General features: G+C 35.7%; 1 protein-coding gene across 1 annotated transcript; it reads left to right on the top strand.

Moving 5' to 3' along the window:
- Positions 1-4278: 4278 nt before the first annotated feature.
- Positions 4279-26882, top strand: LOC119795111 (H-2 class I histocompatibility antigen, Q9 alpha chain-like). The gene is made up of 8 exons (XM_038302934.1): positions 4279-4342; positions 4430-4557; positions 15353-15613; positions 18267-18542; positions 18756-19052; positions 23700-23798; positions 26653-26760; positions 26875-26882. Exons 2-8 carry the CDS (start codon positions 4488-4490, stop codon positions 26880-26882), a joined length of 1119 nt encoding a protein of 372 aa, XP_038158862.1. The 5' UTR covers positions 4279-4342; positions 4430-4487.
- Positions 26883-27811: the final 929 nt, after the last annotated feature.

Raw genomic sequence — 27811 nt, 5'->3', positions numbered from 1 at the left:
AGCAGGTTTTCTTTAGTGTCCTCTGTCTCCACTCTCCTTACAGCCAATCAGGTTGTTTTACATCCTGATTTAGTTCGATTTTTGTCGTTGTTTTGTGCATAAAAAAAGAAAAAATCTTTCACCAAGTCTGTTAGAAACATAAGGTTTTAAAAATAAACATTTCGGGCCAGTTTCTCAAGTATCTTATCAAAGAATGATCAATATTAATTCACAGATAATCAAATATTTATATTGAATATTGAGAGGATTCTACAACTCAGTTGACATGAGATATATATATTTTTTTTCCGGTTTTGATCAAAATTGTCCATTAATAATATTCTCTCATAAAAACAAATACTCAGAAGCTCCCTGGATCACAAAGGGTTTGCAAAATCTGCAAAAAATTTTTTTTATAAATTATAGAGATTTCATAAGACACAGATCTTTGGAGGTAGAGAATAAATATAAGAATAAATTAACTGCTATTCTACAAATAGTAGAATAGCAGTTTTTATTAAATAACAATAACAATTTTGAGGAAATTAATGACGTTGTTCATAATTTCGAGAAATATTTTGTCTGTGTGCTACCCAAACTGGTAGAAAATAAATCCTGGATCCTACAACAACTGGAGCCCTGAATGAAACAATCAGCAGAAATCCTAATTCAATGTTTCTCACTGCTATGAGAGAAAGGGAATTATATATATTTTCAATAAATGTTCAAACAAGAGGTCAATTGACTGTGATGGCATTGATATGATAGTAATTAAGAAGGTAATTGAAGAAATTATTCACCCTCTCATCTACATCGGCAATCTGTCATTTGAGGTAAATTTCCAGAAAAGATAAAAATTGCCAAAGTTATTCCACTACAAATCCAGGGACAGACACCATTTCACAAATTATAGGCCTATTTCTCCTCTTACACAGTATTCCAAAATAAAAATAAAAACTATTTGTGAATAGATTAGATACATTTATTAGTAAACATAGTGCTTTCCGAAAGTTAGTATGAATTTATATCTACAGCAATCGCCATCACTGAAGTAATAGAAGTCACCAGCGCCTTCGATAAAAAGAAATCTGCAGTTGGTGTATTTATTGATCTCAAAAAAGCTTTTGACACAATAAATCATTAAATATTTATTTGCAGTACTGTAAGTGCCAATGTACAATCCCTGATGTGTTTGTGTAGGTATGTATATATATGTACGGTATATATAATGGTTGGTAATGGCAAACCAACCAAACATTGTGATGGTGGACAAAAAGCAGAGGAAAGCCATTTTGGTTGACATGGCAATACCAAGTGATTGCAACATCAGGAAAAAGGAGCATGAGAAACTAGAGAAATACCAGGGGCTCAGAGAAGAGCTGTAGAAAACCTGGAAGGTCAAGGCATCAGTGGTACCCGTCATCATTAGGGCACTCAGGACAGCGACCCCCAAAATTGAAGAGTGGTTAAAGCAGATCCCTGGAAATACATCAGACATCTTGGTCCAGAAGAGTGCAGTTCTAGGAACAACAAAGATAATGCACAGAACCCCTAAGCTTCAAGGCCTCTGGTAAAGGACATAGCACATAAAACATAGAAGTTTAACAGGAAGGTTACTCTACACTAAGTTAATTTAAGTGCAATTAGACGGAGAGGATGTATGAAAAAAAATTTCATTCTTCATACCCCTTTTCAGACAATTTGTCAAGTAAGGTGGAGGTTTTGAGGAGCCAAATGCAGAGATGAGTAGGCACAGATGAGTTTTGATGATATAATGAAAACTCCAAGAGCAACAGAGGCAAAAATAAAAAAATACTGAAAACCAAACCAAAACCAATAAACTTCAGGGAAAATACTTGCGGGAAACAAGAGACAAGAAAGCAATGAAACAACAAGAAACCAGCCCTGAGTGAAGGCTCTGCTGCTCTTTAAAGCCCAGCACTTTGATGAGACAGATGATCTTCACCTGTGTAGGCTACCCAGGTTTTCCACAAAGATCCTCTCTGGAGGAGACGCATAACTTGCACTCACTCACACACACAGGCACCCTGACAGTACCCCCCCTTCAAGGTCAGATACCAGATGCCTTTAGAGTCCAAAAAACAATCGGAAAAAACGAAACAATTCAATTCAGCTTATTTCTATAACAACCATTCACAACACGTCATCTCAAGGCACTCCACAGATCATCCAGTCAAATTGAGTCAAAGTTTTCTATCTAAGAAAAACCAGTTGATTGCATCAACTCATTGACTCTTCAGCAATCCCTCACACTAAGCATGCTTGTAGCGACAGTGGAGAGGAAAAACTCCCTTTTAACAGGAAGAAACCTCCAGCAGAACCAGGCTCAGTGTGAGCGGCCATCTGCTGAGGCCCACTGGGGTTCAAGGAGACAGAAGCAGAGATACAAATGGCAACTGTAAAAGGCGACCCCGTCCAGGAAACACACACCCAGGCAGACGAGCTCTGAGCCAGCTCCCATGTCAGAGGATGAAGAGAGCACATCCAGTTAGTCACAGTCAGAGAAACAGGAGTACACTGAAAAACAGGCCAATCTTGAACATCAAACACAAACAACCCACCTAAGGTGGACGGAGGGGGCCCAGGAAGGACGGCAAGAAACAAAACAAAACCCAGAGTCCAAAACAAAAACAAAAACCACCAAAGGTGGTCAATGAAGAAGATGAGTCTCTGGAGGCTGGCTGTGGGTGACGGTAGCAAAGAAGGGCCTCAGAAGGACCTCTGGAGGATGGACGGTGGCGAAGGAGGACCTTGGGAGGAAGGACGGTGACATGGAGGACCTCGGGAGGATAAGACTATGAGGGCTGCCGGGACACCGCCCTCATAGCAGCAGGAACCCCAGAGGCCAGCAACTCTATGTTGAGGTGAATGTAGTTTGTTTGAAAATTGGAGTTTGGTTTGGTTTGTTGTTAACTAGTCTCTTTTTGTGTGCATTTAGTGGATTTATTAATTGTTGCTTTTCAAAATTGTCTGAAATAAATTCTTTTTCATTCATTCATTCATTCTTCCATTCATTCATGTTGTTCTGCATTTTGCACCATATCTATTTTTTTTCACTACACTGAACCTTTCCATTTAAATGGCTTTTACATCATGACTTTTAAAGTGGTTTCTATTGTCCTACACTGTTTACATTCTTGATCACTGCTGCACTGTATTAAATATAATCGCAATTTCTTTCTACATCAATTTAAAGTTGCAGGTTTGAGTTTGTTAAACCTGCTTCATGAAACAGACCCCAGGCCAACTGAGAAGAGAGTTTAGTTCTGTGTGAGCATGGATTTCCACCAGCGTTGTGTTGTTTTTTCCACCTGCTGATACTTAGATTACTAGATTACTTATTGTTTTATTGTACAAACATTTAGCATTTTAGTCCTCGTTTAGTTTTTTGAGATGAAGCAAATGGATCTTTTTCCCGGTCATAACGACAATAAAAATTTATTTTACATTAGCATCCCAAGAATGACAAGCACACAACTTGTCCAGGAGCACCTCCACATATAAGGGGACACATACGGTCAATAGGTGATTGGACATGTTGGCATGCACACATACATCTACTCATACATTGACCTTACATGATCAAACAGGCAGGACATGCAAACTCCATGCAGAGCTCTTAGGCAGGGATTGAAACTCAGGACCTTCTTCCTTTTTTCTTGTAGAATGTTCTATGCCCAGCTTTCATTTGGAATTACAAATTATAATCAAAAATCCCTTTTATTGCTTGACTCTTGTTTTCGTTTTTTAATGTGAAAGTCAGTTTTAAAAATAGGGAATTTCAATGTCTTCTATGTCCAAAATACTTGGTTTAATATTACACAACGTTTAATAGAATCTTAATAGCATTTACAATTACATCATGGATGGATAAAAATATAAATGATACAGAAATTTAACTTAAGGAAAGCATATCAAACGTATGTGTTCTATAGACTTTATAATGTTAAACCCTTAAAATAATGTTGCTCTCACAGTCTCTAGATTTGTGTATTTGAACTCTTTATAATCAAAAGAAAACATTTTTTTTGTCTCAAAGCCAGATGTCAGCAGGTCTTTACCACCAGAGGGCGCCATTGACCAGAAAGAGAAAATGCTCTAAAAGTGAACCAACGTTTGAAGGCTAAACTATATTAGCAAGCTGTATGATGTGTACTTTGATAAATAGAATAATAACAACAATTTTTGTTTTTGTTTTAATTGTTAACATAAACGAACAGTATCAGAGAGAAATTGCAGCATTAATCCCTGGTTATGAAGAAACTTAAATCGTGAACGTCTCAGGTCATCACGTGGTAAAGAAGCAGTTTTATGGTTTCATTTTCGATGACAACCTGTACAGGTAAACTTCACCTGGGTTTATATGACGTGTTGGGTCATAATATTTTCTTATTTGTCAGGATTTGGTAACGCCCCTTTTTCATCCTAGATCAGGGAGTTTCTCTCAGACTGGAGCCTCAGATTATTCCTGAACCCAATGGATCCAGATGGTGACAGAGGACAAAATGATCAAGTTGGTGGTTCTGGTTCTTCTGGGAATAAACAGCGCTGCAGCTGGTAAGTTATCAGGATATACTTATTTTATAATAATGATATAAATAAATGTGTAAACTTTCAGGCTAATAATACAGCCTTAAAACCAAGCAATTGGTTAACCAAATATGTTTTCAAACACACCAATAAATTTTAAACGTTTCGCTGGTATTTACTCTTAACCTTGCCATATTATAGGTTACAGGAAACTATAAACTTGTAAAAAAAAAAAACAACAACAAACAATTGGCCTAGAAGTATGTTAAATTGTATTAATGTTATGTTTTAAATATATCTTCATAACCCTAAGTCTTTCTCAAGTTATGTTACAATAAGGTCTATCTACATAACTGTATGAACCAAATGTATCCAAATGTTAGCATACATTATCAAATGTTTTATGTGTGAGAATTATAGACATAAATGTTTATGATGAGAAGGACCTTATACAGCAGCCACACAAACATTTCCGCATGTTCAATGTGAACTTTGCTTGCGCACAGAGGTGTAGTGGTTTGACAAAAACAGTCAGGGTTTTTTCCTTATTTTGATTTCCAGACATATAGTGGCGGTGGCATATCACATAAACTGGTATGTGAATGGTTGGGATGGCAACAAGGAAGACATGGAATGTGAGAGATGGTCACCGGATGAACAGATTGGGCAATAAACAAGGTTTTGAAAGAAGCAGCTTGATTTAAGAAAGGATAACTCAAAGGAAAAACCTGAAAGAGGAGTGTAAGATAACATACTGAAGTTAAATGAAGAAGAGCACCATAACTACAGTCGAATTCTGGTATCTAGAGAAATAAAAAAGAAAATTGAAGATGTTGAAATTGTTTAAGAGTTAAGAGTCAGAAACCTGCTGGTGATTTCCAAAAGTAAAGAAAAAAAAACTAAAGTGTTACCGGTTGAGAACACTAGCAAAAAAGTGGTAATTGAAAGAAAAGTCTTGGGAGAAAATAAAACATGGCGACAGTGGTGTTGGGTGTAGGAGTTTGCCCTGAAATAAAGATGGCAAAGGTCTACTGATGGTCAGAGGGTAGCCTCACTTCTGCCAGTGAGCCCCAGTGCAGCTGTGGCTGCAATGTAGCCCGCCACCATCAGTGTGTTTGTGAATGGGTGAATGACTGAATGTAGTGTGAAGCGCTTTGGTCAACTCTCCTGACTTGGAAAAGCACTATATAAGCACAGGTCATTCACCATTTACCAAAACATTCTGTGGGGGTGATTTGGTCCAATGAATGGACTTCCAAAAATCGTAAATGGAGAAAGAGTTTGGAATTGGTTCATATTGATTGAGTTTAAAGAGACAGTTTTACCAGAGAATATGAAAAAAGGATATTTGATCTTCAGAGTAAGGACTTACATAACTCCACCACTTCCATGCTACAAATTCCAGTGATATGGACACATAAGCAGAAGTTTGTTGAGGAAAACAGAGAAGTCCAAAGTATGGAGGAGCCTACAGATTGATTGAATGTAAAGAAAAATAAGAACAATCTAACTGTGGTGGGCAGCATAGAGCGACATATGGAGGATGTGAAGTGAAGAAAACAGCAGGGGAAATTCAACAACTGAAGATTAGCAAAAATACAACTTATGCAAAGGCAGTAAAAAGTGGTAAATGACAAACAACAAGTGATATGGAAGAAAACGAGAGACAGGTACCACAACAAAACAGAGGAAAACATTACAATGCCAGTTAAGAAACTTATATTGTTTGTTGCTTGTGTTATTGATTGTACTTTTCAGGCTAAATATAATACGGAGGAAATTAAAATAGTCGTGAGGGGGCAAAACAATTGTTGGGTTTTAAAGAGGGATCATGGGAGAATATACATAAGATAATATATGATATAAAGAGGGGAGATCTGGAATCTCTGGGGATAATATATGATAATATTACAATGGAATGCAAGAAGTCTGATTGCTAATGCACAGGAATTTAAAGGCTTTATTAATGGAATGAAAAGGAACCTGATGTGATCTGTTTAGACGTAACATGGTTAAAATCATCAAAAGACTTTGTTATTACAGAATATAAGGGTTTAAGAAGAGGTTGACTAGAAATAAGTGGAGAATAGTGTGGGACATTTATAAAGCAAGGAGTGTGGTATAAAATTTTAGGAAAAGTTAAACAATTCGAAAATAAGTAAAGTGTAAAATATATATATATATGTTTTACCTGTGTAAACCATTATAAGTTGAAATGATGGAGGCGTGGTTGAGATATATGGAGTAATTTATTGTGAAGACTTTAATGCTAATAGGACCATATGGGGAACATTTAATAATTAAAAAGGACAGGTCATAAAAAGAACTGATGGAAATAAAAGATTTGTATTGTATTAACAATGGAAGAGGCACAAGAATTAATTCCAGTAGAATTTTTGGCAGTTTTGTTGGCAGTTCTGTTGGAGGAGCTTAAACCTTTGAAAATAATTTCTCAGACCCAAGTTCTGTATTGATGAGTTAAAAACACAATCTTTCAGGCAGTAGACCAGGTATGTTATTAGAAATTAAGCTGACATTATTCAGATTACAACAGATGGGTTTAACAGTGGTATTACTATGTATATCAGCACATACTGTATTAAAAGGAAATGAAAAGGAAGATAAGAAGGCTAAGATTGCAACTCAAAACCATATAGAATTTATTGTGTATATCAGTAAACCAGAAGAAAAGAGTATGTATAATCAAACAAAAATTAACGAACAAAGGACAGAAAAGATGAGATAGAGAGAGTAAAGGTAGATGGTTTTATCCTATCCAAAATTCTAGTGGGTGAAATAAAAAATGAAAGAAGGAACAGAAAGGAGGAAAGGGTGATGATGAGGTCAAGTTATGGAAACACAGGACATAATAAAGGAAAATGTACTAATTGTGAGGAAAATGAAACAATAGACCGTGTATTATTAGATTGTCAAAAGTGTCAGAAATAAAGAAATTAGATGAGGAAACAATTGAAGAAAATTAAGGAAATGTTTAATGATATATGTTAGGGATGTAAGTCACACCCATCATGGCGATTTGATTCAATATCAATTTTCTGACCCAATGATTCGATTATTTTCAATACTCAAGAATACAACAGGATACGATTCGATTAATTGGCTAATTTATTTATTTATTTTTTACCTTAGAGGCTAGACAACATTTTAAATTTGAAATAAATCAATGAAAGCTGTAATATCACTATGCATTTTATTTGAGAAACAACAGCAAATAACAAAAGTAGCAAAGTTATACTCCATCTAGGGCCTATGGAAACCTCATTCACTGAAAAATAATAATGCCTCTGTTATAGATTCTGAAAGACCTTGCATCAAAAAATACTGTAAGTGTAAAGAGGGTGGTGGCTAAAGGAATTGAGGATGGAGGGCAAAATATGTTTAGCGCCATTGCAGCATCGAAGTCAGAATTACATCCAGGACCAAATGGATAAAAATAGACCGGAGGAGAAAAAAAACAAAAAAAACATGAATCGATACTTTTGCGGATGTGTCGATGCATCGAATCGTAGGCTGTTGGATTGATGCATTGATACAAAATGATTATTATTTACACCCCTAATAGATGTAATGCACAGAAATTTATGAAGTATATCCCGCAGATACCACTGAAACAACCTTTGTCTTTAGTTTGAGTTAAATAATTTTGTGTAAGTCATCCAGTAGCTGTTATGATAGGAACTGGATTAGAATATTAAGAATTATTATAAGGTCATAAACAGTTCATTAAATTATTCATTTGAATATACTGACAAAAAAAAGACCTTTGTCGAAAGAACAACCTGCTTAAAGCAGCATTTTCACAGTGTTCACAGTTTCTATTTAAGATTAAAAACTTTCATTATCATAAATAGCTTCGATCTACAGCAGCTCAGATGGTTTAGTATAGGTATAGCTTCACCTGGTTCAAACTGTAAAGCATGTCTTATAAATAAGCTATTGTTACTAAAGCAAGTTTTTTTCTCTCCACTTTCACTGCATGCATGCTAAGTATGACAGATTGCTGTACAACTTAATAGAAACATGTAAAGTCTCCACATGCTCATCCAGGAGGAGATAATGCAATATTTTAATCAATCTGTCTGGATGATCTAACTGAACTGAAGATCACATGTTTTAAATTTGTGTTTCAGAAGCTAACTGAATTAAACTGGCTTTGCTGTTCAACCATTACTGATTCGCCCCAAAAATTAAGTTAAACCAGAAAAATTGAATGAACAGGTATACCAAAATAATAAAATGGAACATATTTTGCTGACAGGTTTCAACATTTTAAAATAATTTAGGCGTCAAACAATTACAGTGGAGTGATCATAGTGATCTGCATCAGCATTGCTGTGTCTGTCTGTCTGCCAGCTCCCAGATCAGCTTCTCTGATTGGTTGATGTGGCACGTCGAGCAGCAAAAGGTCAATTTTTCCAAATCCTGCATCAGCTGCTTGTGAAATTGTGAACATTTGAGCGAAGTTTCCAGGGAAAAATTAGGGCATACCAAAGTCGTACATCCCAAAACCAGTGCGCACAATTTCTAATATTTTTAGTAAAAGCTGTACAACATCCGTCCATACGTATTGGTAGATAAAAGCCTGGTCATTAATCCATTTCTTTATAAATAGTTACTCCCAGTTGGGGAGAGTGTGGTAACCCCATAGTGCAAAGTCAAATGAAAACATTTTTAAAATCCTTGTTTTCAGGTTATAATATACCGTAAATCCTCTAATATAGGCCCGGGCCTTTATTTCACTCAAGTGCATCGCGGTCCAGGCCTTTATTGGAAAGAGGCCAGAATTAGAGACAGGCCTCTATTGCTATTTGAGCGAAACAGACTACCAGTGGAATAAATAAAAATGAGATTTTGTGTCTATTTGAACCTATAAAACACTAGGTTCATTTATTGAAAAAGTACAGTTACCATGTCTCGCTTGGATTGAAGTAAAAAAAAAAAAAAATCCTCCAATTCCGTTTAAATTCCGCTGTGGTACTTGTATGTTACTACCACAAGTATAATGTTGAGGTATGCCCAGAAAAAAAAGTTTATAGCCCCGGCCTGTATGAGAGACCGGCCATTATTTACCTCCTCTGACAGCGAGACCGGCCAATGTTAGAGTCCCGGCCGCTATTGGAATACAGGCCAATATTAGATCATTTACGGTACCTACAGTATAAGATGTGTTGATTTTCTGTTAGACTTTAGGGTTTGAGGTTGATTTTAAATATGACCAAACACATTCACATTTTAACATTTCCTATTCTCTGATTTAACTTTTGCTTCTTGCTTGCTAGAAAACCCCTCCTGAACAGTGTTGGGAATATGACTTAAAAATATAACATTTACTTAACATTTTGAGTAAAATGCTAGTTCACTTTACTTATTTTTTTAAATAAATCTAACTTACAGCTTGGATGTAATTAAATAAATGTTACTTAATATCTTCGCAACTGTTATGTTTAATGGAAAGTAAAATTCACTTGATACTGGCAAGTGAGTGTTACTTGATATTGCAGCATTACATTTTACTTAAATCATTTGAGTGCAACTACTTACAATATATATTTTTAAGTAAATCTTATTAGCTGTTTTTTTCAGTGTAAGGGGATAGCAAGCCAATCACATTCCTTCCAAGTATAAAATAAACAAATAAAATATATATTTCTTTTGCTAACACTTTGATGAACAACCCCAATGTGTCAGTTCTACCTGGATATATGAAATGTAATTGAGCAGAGAGATGAAAAGCTGTCGATGTCAACATGGTGACCTTTATGGTTTTGATTTTCCTCAAATTACCACAAGCTACTACAGGCCTTGATTCATCTATTTCCTCCAACTTCAGACCTATTTTATCTCCAAACATTCCTTCTTTCAAAATACTGGAGAAAATTTTTGATTACAGAATTAAATGCACATTTGGAGAGAAGTAGAGTTCATGGAGCGTTTAAGTTTGTTTTTTTTAAAAGTCTCACAGCAGAGAATCTGTCCTTTAAGGATTTTAACTATATATTTTTTTTTGTTGTGCTCTGTTGTGCATTGTTGTGCTCTTAGACCTCTAGAAGGCCTTTATAACAGCAGCATTTTAATTTATCATCTTGAACATTGTGTTGGCATAAAGGTGTTGCTCTGGAATAGTTTTCTTCTAATCTGGCCGACATAATTTTGTGTCATTCTTAGTGACTTCATGTCTTTCACTGTGTCCCTTTGCTGTGGGATGAAAATTAAAACTTTAATGAAAAGATGTACACATTAACATGTGTACATCTCTCCTGTTAGGGCTACTCTTCACTGGCCTGTGAGATACAGAATTAATTTTAAAACTCTTGTATTTGTTTTTTAAGTCTCAAGTGTCCTTGCCCTACACTATCTCTCTGACTTTATTCAAATATATCATCCTTTCTGGTTTCTATAGTCAGCTGATCCTGGTCGTTCCAAGGTTGAAGCTGAGGCTCAGGGCTTCAGTGTTGTGGAACAGGGTACCCCTGGATGTTATGGCGCCTCTGTTGTCTTCTTTTAAGTCAATTTTAAAGACTCATCTTTTCTCCCTGGCCTTCAACCTAACATTTTTTTTTTTTTGTCCCATGTGACACCTGTGTACCTTGTTTGTTTCTAAAAATGTATTTTCATCATTTCTGTTATTGATATGTGTAGTAGCTTAGTTAACAATCTGCCGTTTTTTAAACATGCTTCACGTGTGGTGTCAAGATCAGGGATCTTGTGGGTATCATATTGTGTCAAGATCAGGGATCTTGTGGTTTGAAAAACAACGTTGGTTGGTCTGGGACCTATAATGACAAAACGGTTGACAGAAGTTGGTAAAGACCTCATAATCATGTAAAGCACTTTGAATTGTCTTTGTACTGAATTGTGCTATACAAATGAATTTGCCTTGCCTTGCCCTCACAAATAAATTGGTTTCTTTGCCTTTTCACTATGAAAGTAAATTTTCATTCTGTTCTGTAATAAGTACGCTAAATCAAATATAGCTGACAGCTAATTGTAGTTTTGTACAGTGAGTATCATGTGCGAAGCAGCCAAAAATAATGAATATATATGCACATATTTGTTATAGTGCAAGCTTACCCACATTTGTGACACATGAGTAACATCAGAAAAAATAGGCAGAATGCAAATGTAGAAAAAAAAGCAAAAAAAGAGTGATTTTTTTAAAATAAAGTATCCACATACAGTAATGTAAAAAAAAATAAAAAATAAAAAAATGACCGTACATGAACCAACAGGGAGGACAGACAAACTCCATGTAGAGATCTTAGGCAGGGATTCAAACCATGGACCTTCTTACTTTTTCTTGTAGAATTTCTGTGTGCTCAGCTTTCATTTGGAATTTTAAACTAAATTTAAGCATCTTTGTTCATCATTATTATTTCCCTCTTGTTTAAAGTATGAATGGTGAAATAATTGAGTCGAAAGAAAATGAATGGAGGGAATTTTAATGTGTTCGATGTAAAAAATTATTTGTTTAAAATTTCACAACTTTAAATAAAATCCTAAGTAACATGGATGGGTGAAAATCTAAAAGCATACAGAAATGTGACTTAAAGAAAGCATTATATAAGACAAAAAGTATTTTTTCTAGAGATTCTTTTTATAGTAATAAACCCCTAAAGCAAATGTAACTTACAGTCTTTCTAAATTTTGGGTTCAGAACTCTTCAAAATTAAAAGGTACCAAAGTTAAATGTGGGCAGGTCTTTACCACTGGAGGGCGTCACTGACCAGAAAGAGAAACTGCTGTAAGAACGAACCAAAGAGAAAATTCATTCTTTATTTAAGTGTCCTGAAATAGAGAGCTAAACCCAGAAAGATTTGGTAGATGCAAACTGTATAATGCGTACTTTGACAAATAAAATAAAAACAACAATATATTTTGTTTGAGTTATTAATGTAAACGTTCAGTGTCAAAGAAATGGCAGCAGAAGTCCCTGGTTATGAGGAAACTGAACCTCTGAGTCTCACCCCGTCACGTGGTTAAAGAAGCCGTAGGTTTCATTTTCGATGACAACCTCTACAGCTAACTTTCACCTGGAAATATATGACGTCTTGAGTCATACTATTTTCTGATTGGTCAGGATCACGGTTACGCCCCTTTTTTTTTTTTTTTTACTTAGATCAGGAAACGCTCTCAGACACTCAGAAGATTATTTCTGAACCCAACAGATGCAGATGGCATTAAAGGATAAAATGATTAAGTTGGTGGTTCTGGTTCTTCTGGGCATAAACAGCGCAGCAGCTGGTATGTTATTGGCACATTTTTTATTTTGTCATAGTGCTATAAATAAATGTACATTTCTGTTAACTTTCAATAATACAGCCTTCGAACCAAGCAATTAGTTAACCTGATGTGTTTTTCAAAATACACCATAAACATTTAAACAGTTAAGTTAAACTATTTCTCCCCTTTCTGTACGTTTTACTCTTCACTTTGCTATATTATAGCCTAAAGCAAACTAGGGAACTTGTAAAAAAACAAACAAACATCCCCCCTAGAAGTATGTTCAATTTTATTAACTCAGCTTCTCATCGGTTTATAGAAAGCTTTGAATTGAAGTACAGGAAATAAACAAAAAATAAAGCCATTTAAAAGTATTAAAAAAGTAATAAACATGATGTGATAAGATCTGATCATTTTTAAATATGTGCATCGTCACAACTCAGGTTGTTAATGAGGCTTTTCTACATAACTATATGAACCATAAATATCTAATGTAGTCTATCCCACATTGTTAAAAGTTTTATGTGGGAAAATCGTAAACATTAATATTTATGGTGAGAAGGAGCTGGGACAGCAAAACATGATGACATCATTGTGTGATTTGTGATAAAACTTACGAGCCTCAGCCAAAACATTTTCGTGGCTCTAACTATAGACTGAATAAATAGCTTTAGCCCCGGATAGCTTTCAGAATGTGATGAGCAAATGTAACCTTTGTGTAAACATTTCTAGATATATAAAACTTTATTCTTGGTAGTAAAATGTTTTTTTTTTACTTTCTGAAATTCAGTTTCTGCTACAAAAATATAATTTAGAAAATTTGTTATTACAGTTCTGACTAGGAAGGTGATTTTTATCAGGAAAAATCTTATTTCAGTGATTTACAACTGCAACAACAGAGAGGAGAGGGCTTTTAATAAATGTTAAAATGGCCTGCTATATACACCTCATATACAGGTAAAAGCCAGTAAATTAGAAAATTTTGAAAAACTTGATTTATATCAGTAATTGCATTCAAAAGGTGTAACTTTCTGATGCATTCATTTGTTGCCACTTCAAATCATCAAAATTAAATGAAATAAACATTTGAATGCGTCAGTCTGTGTGCAATGAATAAATATAATGTACAAGTTACACCTTTTGAATGCAATTACTGAAATAAATCAAGTTTTTCAAAATATTCTAATTTACTGGCTTTTACCTGTAAACTCAAGCATTAACTCAAGCAGCAATCTTCTCCTTCACCATCTTCCTCTCCTTAGCAGCTGTAGTGCTGTTTTCTTGTCTTTTAAATACTTTTTCCATTTTTTTTCAGTTTTGCATGAAAATCTCTAGTTCCAGTGGGGTGTAATTGTCACTTTATGATGTCATGGTAATTCATCAAATTGGGGCTCCACTGATAACGGCTTTTCATACTTGTTGCGTACGTGCTAAACTCTTTATGGACCTACCTAGAGTTGATGGAACTTATTCACAGCATCTTTTATGAAACGGAAAACTCTTGAGTTTCCAACCTTAGGCTAGTTCTAGTCTGAGGATTTGAATTTAGCTAGTTAAACTTACTTTTTGAATCATACCCTTGCTTTGTTGTTAATAACTCTACCTTGTTTTCTTCGGATCTATCACGGTGAAGTAGATTTTCAGTATTTTTTTTCATTCAGTGCTGTTATTTATAGTGGGTGTTCATCAACTGTATGAATTAAATTTGTTGTTAAAAGCCCAAAAATCCTGCCTGAATAATCCAGTCTCCTCCAGATAAATAGAACAGTTGCAAATTTTACCAGCTCTGAACAGAATAGAGTTACAGATTTTTAGGTGCTTCATTCATCTAGTTAATGGCCGTCTGACCAGTGTCATTCTACACAAATCACATTACACAAACAGTAAACTGAACAATTACTACGTCCATATTTGAAAAACAATGGCTACTCTATGGACCACTTAGTGAGATAAAAACTGGAGAACTATTCGTTATTTTGTATGGCCATGGAATTGAACCCTCAACCTGACATATTGTAACCAAGAGCTGTCCAATTTGGATTTATATTGAAAAAAACAACAATAACAATAGTTTTTGCATTACCAGGAAACCTGAGATCAACAATAATATTAAATCTTATTGGAGAGAAAAACCACATTAACCAAAAAAAGCAACTATACCTGCTTTGCTCTCAGTTTAACCACCTGTTGTTAAATATGAACATGTGAAAATATCTAAATGTCAAAAATCAAAAAGTGAAGCAGTTAAAACATCATAAAACCCATTTAAAGAGCTATTAATAAACCATTAGTAAAACAGAGTGAGTGAGTGACATCAAGGTCCTAAATAGAGTTTTGACTAATCAACATATAAAGGACAACAATTAAAACAGAAACACTAATGAAGCTAACTGTTTAACAATAGTTTTATTTATAGTGAACAAACTCTTCAGAAATTATCAAAAAGATTAAAACTTTCAGACTTATTTCAAGGCTAGTGTAATTAATGATGATGGTTTTTGATTTATTTAACTTGTGTGAAGAAAAGGTTTAATTATTCTATCATTTATACATTTTTATTCACATTGTTATTTTTTTCCAGTGACCCACTCCCTGAAGTATTTCCACACGGCATCGTCTCAAGTCCCAAACTTCCCAGAGTTTGTGGCTGTTGGTTTGGTTGATGATCTTCAGATGATTTACTATGACAGCGACATCAAGAAATGTGTTCCTAAACAGGACTGGATGAAGGAGAACACTAATGAGCGGTACTGGGAGATTCAGACTAACATCCTTATGGGTCAGCAGCAGACCTACAAAGCCAACATTGACATTGCAAAGCAGCGCTTCAACCAAACTGGAGGTTTGTGTTCATTTCATCATACACATAGAGAGGAAATGTAGATATTACAGAGCTGTGGATCTATCCAAGTAAAAAAATTAAGCCTGCTAGATGTGACTTGAGATTAGTAAGAAGCCAGCAACTATTTTATGTATTTAATACAATAAATAAATTATCCATAACCAAGATCGAAAGTTCAGCACTTCTATCAGTGATATAAAACATGGTGTGGATCGATGAGATGGTCCCTGTATATTTAACATTCTGCTCATGTTTTTATTTAATTTATTGTCAAGAAAATAATTCTAAGTTATTTGGGCCTAAAGGTCTATATTAGGTACAAATTGTTACCTTGATTAGGAACTAGAGCTGGGCAATTATTTGCATTTGCCATATAATCACAATTTAATAAAATGCAAATTTCAAACTGCAGAGGCTCTTCATTTTGCTTAAATTTTAAAATAGTGAGACATAATTTCTAACTGCAGTCCTTTAATTGGTGATAACATGTTTAAGTTGGATTTGCTGCCACACAGAAAATAAGAGAAAGTTGCAGCTAACACTCAGATCCATGAATGCAAGTAGAAATAAACACTCTATCAAACAAAGGTAACAGGATAGTCCTGCGTCAATGAAATGGAGAAGCAAGCTTTCAAGGCAAAGAAAAAAAAAACTGAAACCGTGAAATAAAGCATCTATAAGCTTGTGGTTAGTGAGAAGGAAAATCTAAATAAAATCCTAATATTGGTTAAAAAAAATTATTTTGGCAGATTCATTCAGCCCTAGTTGGAGCATCACTAATCTTGATTAGTCTATCATATAAAAAGACATTTGATCAGGGTTGTGTTAACTTTTATATCCACAGACTTATTTAGCTTTTTGTTGGTTCAAATCCAGATTAGTCTGTGGATGGAGTTAGGATGAGTAATTAGGGCTTTAGAAAGAGCTGCTATCTGGTCACCTTTCCTTTCCCTGCTGAACTTCCTGAGCCGTTTCTGTCCTTCATCTTCAAATGTTTAAACAACTTTAGGAAAAGTAGGGCTTTAATGAGTTGAAAGTTGACTATTTCATGGTAAAGTTCAAAGCCGAGTAGATGCGTCGTTCTGTTATAAAATCAGATGAAGCTGAAAATGACATACAGTACATCTTGCTGCAGCGATTGTCTTGGTTTTATCAGGTTTGTCTAATCCAGCTTTTATTGCTGTGCTCTACTCAGCCCAAAGCTTATTCTGGAGGGAGATGAGTTTAGAACTGTCCATGTGTGAGTCGATTAAGCCTAATTTATTTGAATTTTCATTGAATGCTTCAATGAGATGATTAGGTTTTATTTAGGGATGCACGATATTGGGATTTTGGCCGATATCCGATATGCCGATATTTTAAAACTCATGTAGCCGATAACCGATATCGATACCGATGTTAAAGCTGGACAAAAATAAGTAGTCATTGAAAATAGCAGTTTTGTTATCCATTTCTGACACTTTGAAAAATAATATACTCAAATATATTTTCATACGCTGATATCAAATTGATTTTTAAAAACGCGGTATCGATCTATTTTACTTTCAAAATCTCGTGAAATTTCATCGTTCTGTTTCAAACTCTCGTGATATTTTGCAAATTCTTGTCAGATTTTGTTAGTAAAATAGATCGATACCGCGTCAATATATCAACATATAAAAATATGGCAAAATTTTGTGAATTTTCGGGGGATTTCGTAGCATAACGATGACATATAGCAATATTTCATTAGTAAAAGAGATTGATATGGTGTTTTTAAATGGCAATATATCAGCATATGAAGATATTGTGATATTTTAATGTATCAATATTTTTTCCCTCGTCTTTAGAAGTTTTTAAGTCTGTAAAAAAGGAAGTTTTTGAGGAAGAAGTAGAAGTAGTATTTTTATTTATTTTTTTTTCAGACTTTAGAAACTCAGAAGCTGATCAAATATCGGGTTAAATATCGGTAGGGTGGAGATTGTCCGATATTCAGTTTTAAGGCCGATACAGGCCGATACCAATGGGGGCTGATTATATCATGCATCTCTATTTTTTTTTTCATATTGGAGACGGTTGAGCTTGTTCCCTGCAGAACTATACCAGCAAACACATTGGTGATAAAACAGGACATGATTTCAGTCATTTAGTTTTAGCAGCAGAACAAAATGTTTTACTGTGTTGAAGCTCACAAATATCATTAAATTCATTAAGTGAATTCAGGAAACAGTTAATCTGAATTAATGTGAAAACCAAATCAGACTAGAGATAAAAAATTAATTCAGGGTCAGAGAGCTGAGCTTAACTCATGTTTAAACGTTCTGCAAACTTTGATCCAAACAGTGATCTGTAAGGATAGCATATAAAAATAAATTTTAGCTCTTGGTTAATTAATTCTGCAAACTAACTCTGATCGGTTTGGATCATTTTAGTTGCAGCAATTTGAATTCATCATTTAACTTTAATGAGACTTTATTTAAACTTATTAATTTAAATGTATTAATGCCTTTATTAATTAGAAGGAAAAGCACAAAACTCAAAAACCTTGTGAGTAGAAATTATTCAGCCTAATTTTTAGTTCATCTCTAAGATGTTTGAAAGTGTGTTAATAAAATGAGCATAGATAATAGAAGTTAGAGAAAACTAAAGTGAGATTGTATTTACTGTCTTCTAGGTGTCCACATTGTCCAGTACATGTACGGCTGTGAGTGGGATGATGAGACTGGAGAGGTTACTGGCTTTAACCAGCATGGCTATGATGGGGAAGACTTTGTAGCATGGGATGTGGGGACAAACACTTGGATTGCTCCAAAACCACAGGCTGAAATTACTAAAAACAAATGGAATAACAAACCTAATCTGGCCTCCAGAAAGAACTACCTCTCTCAGATTTGTCCTGAGTGGCTGAAGAAGTATGTTAACTATGGAAGGAGCTCTCTGATGAGAACAGGTAGGAAACCTTTCCTGATTTTCTTTATATAAACTGATCATTTGAATTTTTGATTTTACTAGAAATGTCTGAAGGGAATTTTGTTTCACTACTATTTAAATGTGACTCAGTTTTGTTTGTGACTTTTATTCAGCTTTAAACATTTCAATCAGTCTGCTTTAACATTAATCCCCATACATTTTATATTTAAACTCTGATTGTCTCTGTCTTCAGATCTTCCCTCCATCTCTATTCTTCAGAAGTCTTCCTCCTCTCCAATCAGCTGCTTTGCTACAGGTTTCTACCCCAACAGAGCAGAAATGTTCTGGAGGAAAGATGGAGCAGAGATCCATGATGGTGTGGAGAAAGGAGAGATCCTCCCTAACAATGATGGAACCTTCCAGATGAACGTTGACCTGAACCTTCCATCATCTGTGGACTGGACAAGATATGAATGTGTGTTTCAGCTGTCTGGTGTTAATAGAGACGTCATCGCTCCTCTGGACAAAACAAAGATCAGGACTAATGAAGGTAAGACTTTATTGTTATTCATGGCTTTTAAAAGGTAAAACATGCCTCAATTTATATGTACATTGTTAAGGGTTGGTCGTTAAAGGAGGTATTGTTCACCTCCTATCTTCAGCCAGGTGAACTATACCTCCTTTAACGACCGACCCTTAACATTCATAGACAGGTTTCAGGTATTACAGGAGACAATCCCCCCCTTTTAACGACAACCTTCAGAATCATAGACAGGTTTCAGATATTACAGGAGACAATCCCCCCCTTTTAACGACAACCTTCAGAATCATAGACAGGTTTCAGATATTACAGGAGACAATCCCCCCCTTTTAACGACAACCTTCAGAATCATAGACAGGTTTCAGATATTACAGGAGACAATCCCCCCCTTTTAACGACAACCTTCAGAATCATAGACAGGTTTCAGATATTGCAGGAGACAATCCCCCCCTTTTAACGACAACCTTCAGAATCATAGACAGGTTTCAGATATTACAGGCTAAAAATGGAACCAAACGACCCATTCTTCGGTTTCCATTTGCATGTTTCCAAGCAATACAAGGCTTGGCTATATAAAGACTCAAACTCACTGCTGATCCAGACATTTGAATTGAGAAAGCTTCCTGGAGGGGAAGCGAAACATCTTCAAACCTTGGAAACCAAATCCAGTGGATTGTTTTTTAAACTTTTACGGAATGACTATGACCTGGATGACTGAGAATCTTCATCAGACAGCAAGACTTAAGTTCCTGATCCAGTTGGTGTATGTCCTTCCAAGTCCATCTAACCTATATAGCAGAAGCACCAACATGTCCACTGTGCCCGGCTCATGGTTCCCTGGAGCATATCCTGAGCTGCTGCCCTAAAGCGCTGGGAGAGGGAAGGTACATGCGGTGCCATAACCAGGTGTTGAAGGCAGTAGCAGAGACCATCTGCACTGGAATCCAGGAGTCAAAGCACCATTGTCCTTTGAGGCACAATATCTCCTTTGTCAGGGCAGGGGAGAAACCTGAGAGAGCAGATAAGGCCACAACTGGACTGCTATCCATGGCATTGTCAGTTGCATGTGGACCTTGGAAGGCAGCTAAAGTTCCCAGAACACATTGCAAGGACGTAACTGGGTCCAGATCTGGTCTTAACATTTGACTCTAAAAAGCAAGTTGTTCCTGGAGCTTACAGTGCCCTGGGAAGACCGGATGGAGGAGGCTCATGAAAGGAAGAAGGCGAAATATCTTGAGCTGATTGAAGCATGCAGAGGCCGTGGATGGAGGGCCCGCTGTGTGCCAATAGAAGTGGGCTGCAGAGCCACCAGAAATATCAGAGAGGCCGCTGAATAGAGCCTCAAGGTGGTTGTGGATCAAGACGGGAGACGCATCAAGTTGGGTCTCCCAGGCGAGGGTGTCTGAAGATCAGAGACCCGAAACACCATATGACCCTGGGTCCTTCACTGATGATGTGAAGATGCGTATGACAGCTGAAGATGCGTATTTTTCCCTCTAATCAGCAGGCTTACTCTGATAGGTGCAGACAGGGCAGGTTATCCCTGATTCAGAAATCCAAAACTTAATAATTTCTCTGCTTTTAGTTTCTCTGTTCTTAGTTTTTGAAGTTAATTGTTCTAAATGATTCTCATATTGGATAAAGTAAGTCATTCTATACATCCTTGTATTTACATTACACAAAATACACAAAATAATACTCACATGTTTTATGTTTATTAAAAGCTGAAGCCATTATGATATCTAATTTAATGTGCTACTTATCAGCTACCAACATCACAGGTACTGTAATGATTTATGGATAGATAGAAGATAAACCTTTGAACATTCCAAGCTGCTGTTGAATGTCCTTTACTGATGCACCTTCGTCATTCTCTTTCCTTCTTTTATTACTTGTGTCTCATTAAACTTTTGTTACCTCAGAGCCCAAAGGAAGTTTGAAAAATGAATACATGATCATTATCTGTTTTCTTCATATTTAAAGTATTTGGGAAATTTTTAGCTTAAAAAAAAAAGAAACTGTTCTCCTGTTTCTTATATTTTATGAAACAAAAAAACAACAAAATTTCATTATTAATAAACAGCAGAGCTTAGAAGCTGTCACCAGCATATTTTATCATAGTGGGCTGATAAACTCAAAAAAGTTGCCCTATTGATAAAAATTAACCTGTAGTGGCACTCCAGTTCCTTTAGTTTCTCCTTTACCACTTTGGAAATCAGTCCAACCACAGGTATTGAAATAGGAGCAAAACCAGATAATGAAAAACATATATATAGTTGTGGAATTAAAGCAGGAAGCCAAAAAATATGCATGATAAATTTCTATATTCTAGGCTTTTAACATTGTAAACAATGAATTATCATTTCAACAAAAAAATGTACCCATTTTTTTTAACCTTTTTACTAATATCAATAATTTCGACTCCAATTGGCTCTTACAAGACCCTATGACTGATATATAATTTTATTTTTCAGTGCATTATAGTACAGATGCTGGTTACCCAGAGACTTAGAATTAAAATGTAATTATGCTGATCCCCTGACTTAAGAGCATAAAGGCCACAGAAACGGTGCCTCCTAAACAAGGCTACCTATACAACATCATTAGCCCACTAATTTTAGGGGGAAAGAGGCTTATTATTAGTGTTATTTGTTGCTATGCTTACCTCCTCATAGCCCCTCTCCCAAAGAAATAAGCTGGTTAACCGGGATTTTCTAACCCCGGGTTGACTGGCTTACAATTGGGATGAAACATAGTGAAACTGGTTCTAACCTACTGCTGGAACGCTGCGTGGCCTCTGTCACTCCACCGCTGTGTCACTCTGGGTTAGCCTTGCTAATGTCACCATTGTGGCGGAAATCAGGAACTATAAAGCAACATGTAAGGGAGCAAGGGCATAGCAAGTGTGCAATATTGTTTTGAGAAAACATAGCTGCAACTTGAAGAGGTAGGTTTTTTTTCTTTTAGAATACCTGTCAGAGGAAAATTTTAACCTCAATGTTTAACATTACAGTGCTGCTGAAGACATTACATGCTTTGTGGCCAAAGTTCTTTTACCTATGAAACCTGTACTGGTTAGAACAGAAAAAAAAATAAATAATTAAGCTGTCTCCAAAGGAAGTAAAACATGAAGTTTTTTTTTTGTTTTCTTTTTAATCCATTGCAAGAGGAAACTTTAATGTTTCTTGACCAAGTTGCCAAATTAGATTTGGATGATTACACACAGGGACGAGATTTGATTTTTAAAGAATAATACATCATGGAATAAAACCCCTCTACTTACTGAAAGCCGACACATTCTGTAACATATGAAGAGAGAGAAACTCACATTTCAAACAATGCATAGGGCATCATTGATACGCCATTTTTAAGAAAGTAAAATTCCTGCTTATAACAATGTCTGTTCCTTTGCTGTTGTGCATAGAACTGCCACCAAAGAGCCACACCCAGAAAATTCCACTTCAGACAGGAAGTTCAGAAGGGCTTATAGTAAATGCCATTTTTAGAGCTTTTAGAAATGGAAAATAGTCAAGCTTTGTCTCCTCTCTAAAGCAAAGAATCATACTGTACCAGACCAGATCCTGTTTTTTGAAGGATTCCACTGACTATATTTGTTCAGCAGTGATGGGAGTAACGGCATTGAAAGTAACAGCGTTACTAACGCCGCTACCTTTTTTAGTAACGAGTAATCAAAATGATTATTCCTACCGTAACTATAACGCAGTTACAATTGCCGACACCCCGTTACTGCACGTTACTCAGGTCGCACAATTAACCTTTTTTCATGATAGGACTCGTGCGCGCGTCATGAGAGAGGGGAGGATGGAGAGTGAGGAGGACTCCAGCAGCAAAACAGCGCTTTCCAGATGGAAATACCGGTGTTACGTCGAGCTGCGTTTCCCCATCACATACGGTTTCCTCTGCATCTCCGCACAGCGCGGCGGCACGATTCACCACGCAAGCGACAGGAAACGCGCATGCTCGCTAAAGGCGCGTAACAGCCGCCCTGTGCTCGCGCCACAGGGGAACTACGGAGAGCGTGAACGATCAAATGTTAGCCTATATGGAGAAAGTGAGAAAGATGGATGGATGGATGGATGGATGGAATAGATAGATAGATATAGCTACATGTTGAAGTATCTATAACAACCCAAACACAGGATTTCAGAATTAGACATCCCCAGTTATTAATTTCATACACTCGCAAAAGTAACGCAATAGTTATTTTTACTAGTAACTAGTTACTTTTATTGTGGAGTAACTCAGTTACTAACTCAGTTATTTTTTGGAGAAGTAACTAGTAACTATAACTAATTACTTTTTCAAAGTAACGTGCCCAACACTGTTGTTCAGTGGCTGTTAGTGGCGTTTCTTTCATTGATACTTATTTTTGCACATTTGGAGAACAGGAGATAAAAATCAGCTTATTTTCGTTTCATTTGATTGATTATATGGGGCCCATAATGTTTCATTTTAAACATTGAGTATACATTTTATTGATAAGGTCCAGAGATTAAAAACAACTTGTGTAGCTGTAATTTGTATTGAATTTAAGTACCATTTTATTACAGCTTTTTAAAAAAACAACAACAAAAACTTAGCTAACATTTTCTGATAGCTAACATATTTTAATCGGTTTAAATAATTTTGTTTCAGGACTCCCCATTGGGATAATTATTGGGGTTGTTATTGCTGCACTTCTGGTTCTGGTTGCCATCATTGCTGGAGCTGTCTGGTGGAAGAAAAGAGATAACAGTGAGTAAACAACTTGTATACTATTTATTTTCACTGCGGTAATTATTATTGGTTGTTTTTTTGAGCAAACGTGACATTTTAAAACTTAATGCTGCATATCATTTAAATTCAAACATTTTATTTTTTTTCCTTTAAAAAAAAACAAACAAAAATAAGTTTGCTCCATTTTTGTTTTAAGGATTTAAACTAGCAAAGGGTCAGTATTCCAAATATATATTCTCATCCTGCTTTTTGGTATGTGATTAAGTTGCTCATGTAATGCTGTTAAAGCTGTCATCGTTCTCACCAACGTATTTTATCGTAGTGCGCCCATATGCTCAGAAAAGACGCTATATTGCTAAAAATTAACCTGTAGTAGCACACCAGCTCCTTTAGTTTCTCCTTTACCACTTTGGAAATCAGTCCAACAACAGGTATTGAAATAGGAGCAAAACCAGAAAGAAAAAAAAAAATGTAGTTGTTGAATTAAAGCAGGAAGCCTAAAAATATGCATTAAAACTTTAAATCTCTATATTCTATACTTTTAACATTACAGTGTTTGTAAACGATAAATGATCACTTTAACAAAAAAATTTATCAATTTTCTATTTTAACCTTTTTACTAATAATGATTTTGACTCCAATTGGCTCTTACAAGACCCTTTGACTGGCATATGAGCTTATTCTTCAGTGCATTTCAGTACAGATGCTGGTTACCCAAAAACTTAGAATTAAAATGTTATTGTGCTGATTGAATTATTGTTTTTTTGAAGTTATGGGGCTTTGGGTCCCCCGGCACTTGCCTCGGTGCTCTGGGGGCTGAGTCTTTGGCTCTTCACAACCACTATTGAGCATTTTTCCTTTGGATAAACTTTACATGCTCAAGCGCACCCTCACTATCAACTACAGGTGCTTGGTTCCAGGTACTAAGAGATTCAATTCCATACAGAAAGCCCATATTCTAATTTTCAGCTACCACAGTATACATTAGGGATGGAACGGTTTATGAAAACACCGTTCGGTTCGACTGTCTTGGTTCGGTTCGCGTGTGTTTCGTTCGGTTCATGCGCTGCTCCTTTTTCTCATAGGCGAAGCGTTTACACTCCAGAGCAGAAGGTGGCGGTACTGCGACCAAAGCCAACCACCAGTAGTAAACAAGAAGAAGAAGCGAAGCAGCGTAGCCGGGTGTAGCAGAAAAAAATCAGTTGTTGTGGAGAATTGTGTGGGTATGGCGAGTGGGAAAGAACAGGAGTTGGAAGACGCGCCAGCAGCACTTTATAGGTCTGCTGTATGGGAGCGCTTTGCATTTAGAGTGACCTACGATGACGGCGGAAAGAAAGTTGTGGATAAAAGTGCAACAGTGTGCAAGCATTGTGCAACACGTTTTGTTTATGCTAACAGCAACATGACCAACATGTCAGGCTAACCCCGAAATCCTACATACTCCGTCAGCGCTCCACCCCGCTGCGCTCCAGACCAGCTGCACAAAGCAAAGCCTACAGCCTCCACTGTGGCTCCCGTCCACTCCCCTCTGAGTTCCTTGGAGATGGTAGAGAGCATGCGCCAGATGATTAAATTCAAAGCAGCAAAACATTCGGAAATGATCCATGGTTTCCGCGGATCATTAAAAATAATTACTTTTCATTATTTTTGGGGGATTTTTTCATTAATTCAATTAAGTATTATGGGATTTCGGGGCAACAATCAACATATACCGAACCAAACCGAAAACCGCGTCAAGAAACCATGAACCAAACCGAACCGTGGATTTTGTGAACCGTTCCACCCCTAGTATACATGTGAGGTTTAATAATACCACTTATACTTCAGTGATAGTATCAAGGTGTTACTTTATTGTATCTGTTATGCTATAGCCATTGGTTGTGCTGTTCTTTTTACATCTCTTTGCATGTGATGAAGCAGATTGAAGATGAGTTTTATCATTGTCTCCCTTTTATCTCCTCTTTCTTTCATCTTTTTTCCTTATTCTTGTTTTTCCTTTCCTGTTCTTCTTAGATTGCAGTGTCCATATAATCTGAAATACTCCCTGCATGAATTATAATGAAGCTATTTATACGCATAAATCAAGTGGAACACTATGGCGATGGCCGTACTGCTCCAATTTGAAAGCAAAATCTATTGGGCACTTTTTTGGCATCAAGACAGTTATTCTTTTTGGGACTTTGTTAGACAGGATGCTGTAAAAAAAAAAAAAAAAAAAAACCTCAGCTGATGTCAAAGTTCGGTCTGGTTACTTGTCTTTTAGATTCACATTTAGGGGCTTATAGTAAATGACCTTTACCATTTTTTTTTTTTACTGGGGGGGGGGGACTCAAAGCATTTCGATTACATACTACTCCAGTTGTTTGTGCTTCTTTTAACCATCTGGCCTTAACTATAGAGATAGCTGGATAACATGAGCTAAGCTTTGTCATAGTCATAGACGTGTTAGGTAGTTCGTCTGACTTGTCTATGTTGAAAGCTTTAGGTAAACCTTAGTCAAGATGACTTGTAACTCAACATTGAATTTTTACATTCTTATTACAGTGGATAATAAAGATGAAAATAAAAATCAGAACCACAGTGGACAACTTTCCCAGGAAAACCTCTGAAATTGTCTGAAATTAGTCCTCTAGCCCTTGGTCTAGACTCTAGATGGAGCTAAATCAGCGTTCATTTGTCCTTCTGAACAACCACTGAGCACCAATTTAAGATCAGGATTAGATATTTATTTCACTAATATCAGTGGGTCATAGGTTATATGTATTCCTACTATGAACCTTTAAGCTTTTGTTAAATGACATGAAAATGATAAAATGTTTTTTTTTTTACTAAAGATGAAATTTTAACTTATATTTTTATTTTCTACATACAGACCTTATCAAGGCCTCAACATCATCTCTGTCTAGTGACGAATCAAAGGAAAGCATCACATCACACGATAGCCTAGACAGCACCTCATCAGGAAAACCTCTGCTACGTGGTAAAGTCCTGTTTTTGCGTCTTGTTTCTCTACTTTGTGTCCATGACTCAAACATTGATTAAACATAGAAACATTTTTTAGATAACATTTCTATTTCTCTAACTGTCTCAACAGAAAAATGACAACAAATGGGGACTCTGACATCGGAAGAATCCAAAAACCATCAGTTTTTTTCTAAGATCTCAGCATCTTATTAATGCATCAGATATTTGCCTTGAATTTATTTCTTTTTCCTTTTCAAATATTGCTTCATGCTACAGCTGCTGAAAGGGCTCGATTTATATTACTTTCAATATTCAACTAAACATTATTCAAGAAAATGTTTTTCCAAAATTTTGATGGTTTTCTTGCTATTGGTGCAGATTTTTGGTCAGAAAATATTGAGATTTTAAAAAATCAGAAGTCTCTATTAAGTGCTATTGGTAAGTGGTTCTCCTTTTATATCACATTCATAAATCTGGTAAATCTGTTATCATTTTTCATTATTTCATAACTGGTATAATGATTGTAAAAAGTTTTTTTGCTGATACTGAATGTGACTGTTTCATTTTTGGAGAGGGGTTACCTTTGATATTTTGGGATTTTTTGTTATTTGTTTATTTTCTATAACACAATTTTAAGTCAAATATGTGATTGATGAAACTAGATGTTGACTTTATAATCCATATATTGAATTTAATTAATTTTTTTAAGAAATGTTGTTAGAATTATAATCTCTCAACTTTTTTGTCGTTATGTTGTAATTTTCTTACTTTTTTTAATGGGTTTTATTGTATAATATATTGAATACTTGGGATTGCATTTATAATCAATAAAATACTACGCTATGTAAGCAACGCATGTTTTTTTAAACTGTCGGATAGAAAACAAGATTCTGCATCTGAGATAATTCATAAATAAAAAATTAGTAACACTGTAAAGAAATAGAAGTTAATACCCAAATGTTAAACAAAAGTCCTCTTGCTGAAATTCAGACTCTAAATAACAGAATATACCAATTTGCAGAACAATAAATGTATATGAAAATTGGACAGAATTAAGGAATTGTCTA

Source organism: Cyprinodon tularosa, unplaced genomic scaffold (genome assembly GCF_016077235.1).
Source record: "Cyprinodon tularosa strain WSP-4 unplaced genomic scaffold, ASM1607723v1 ctg5, whole genome shotgun sequence".
Taxonomy (NCBI): domain Eukaryota; kingdom Metazoa; phylum Chordata; class Actinopteri; order Cyprinodontiformes; family Cyprinodontidae; genus Cyprinodon; species Cyprinodon tularosa.
The sequence above is the reverse complement of the archived record's forward strand: the minus strand, read 5'-3'. Positions and strand labels throughout refer to the sequence as shown.

Bases quoted from the DNA above. Each gene is read 5' to 3' on its own strand.
- LOC119795111 (XM_038302934.1), top strand. From the start codon at position 4,488: ATGGTGACAGAGGACAAAATGATCAAGTTGGTGGTTCTGGTTCTTCTG. The intron at 4,558-15,352 runs GTAAGTTATCAG...ATTTTTTTCCAG, and splicing joins AATAAACAGCGCTGCAGCTG to TGACCCACTCCCTGAAGTAT. The intron at 15,614-18,266 runs GTTTGTGTTCAT...ACTGTCTTCTAG, and splicing joins GCGCTTCAACCAAACTGGAG to GTGTCCACATTGTCCAGTAC.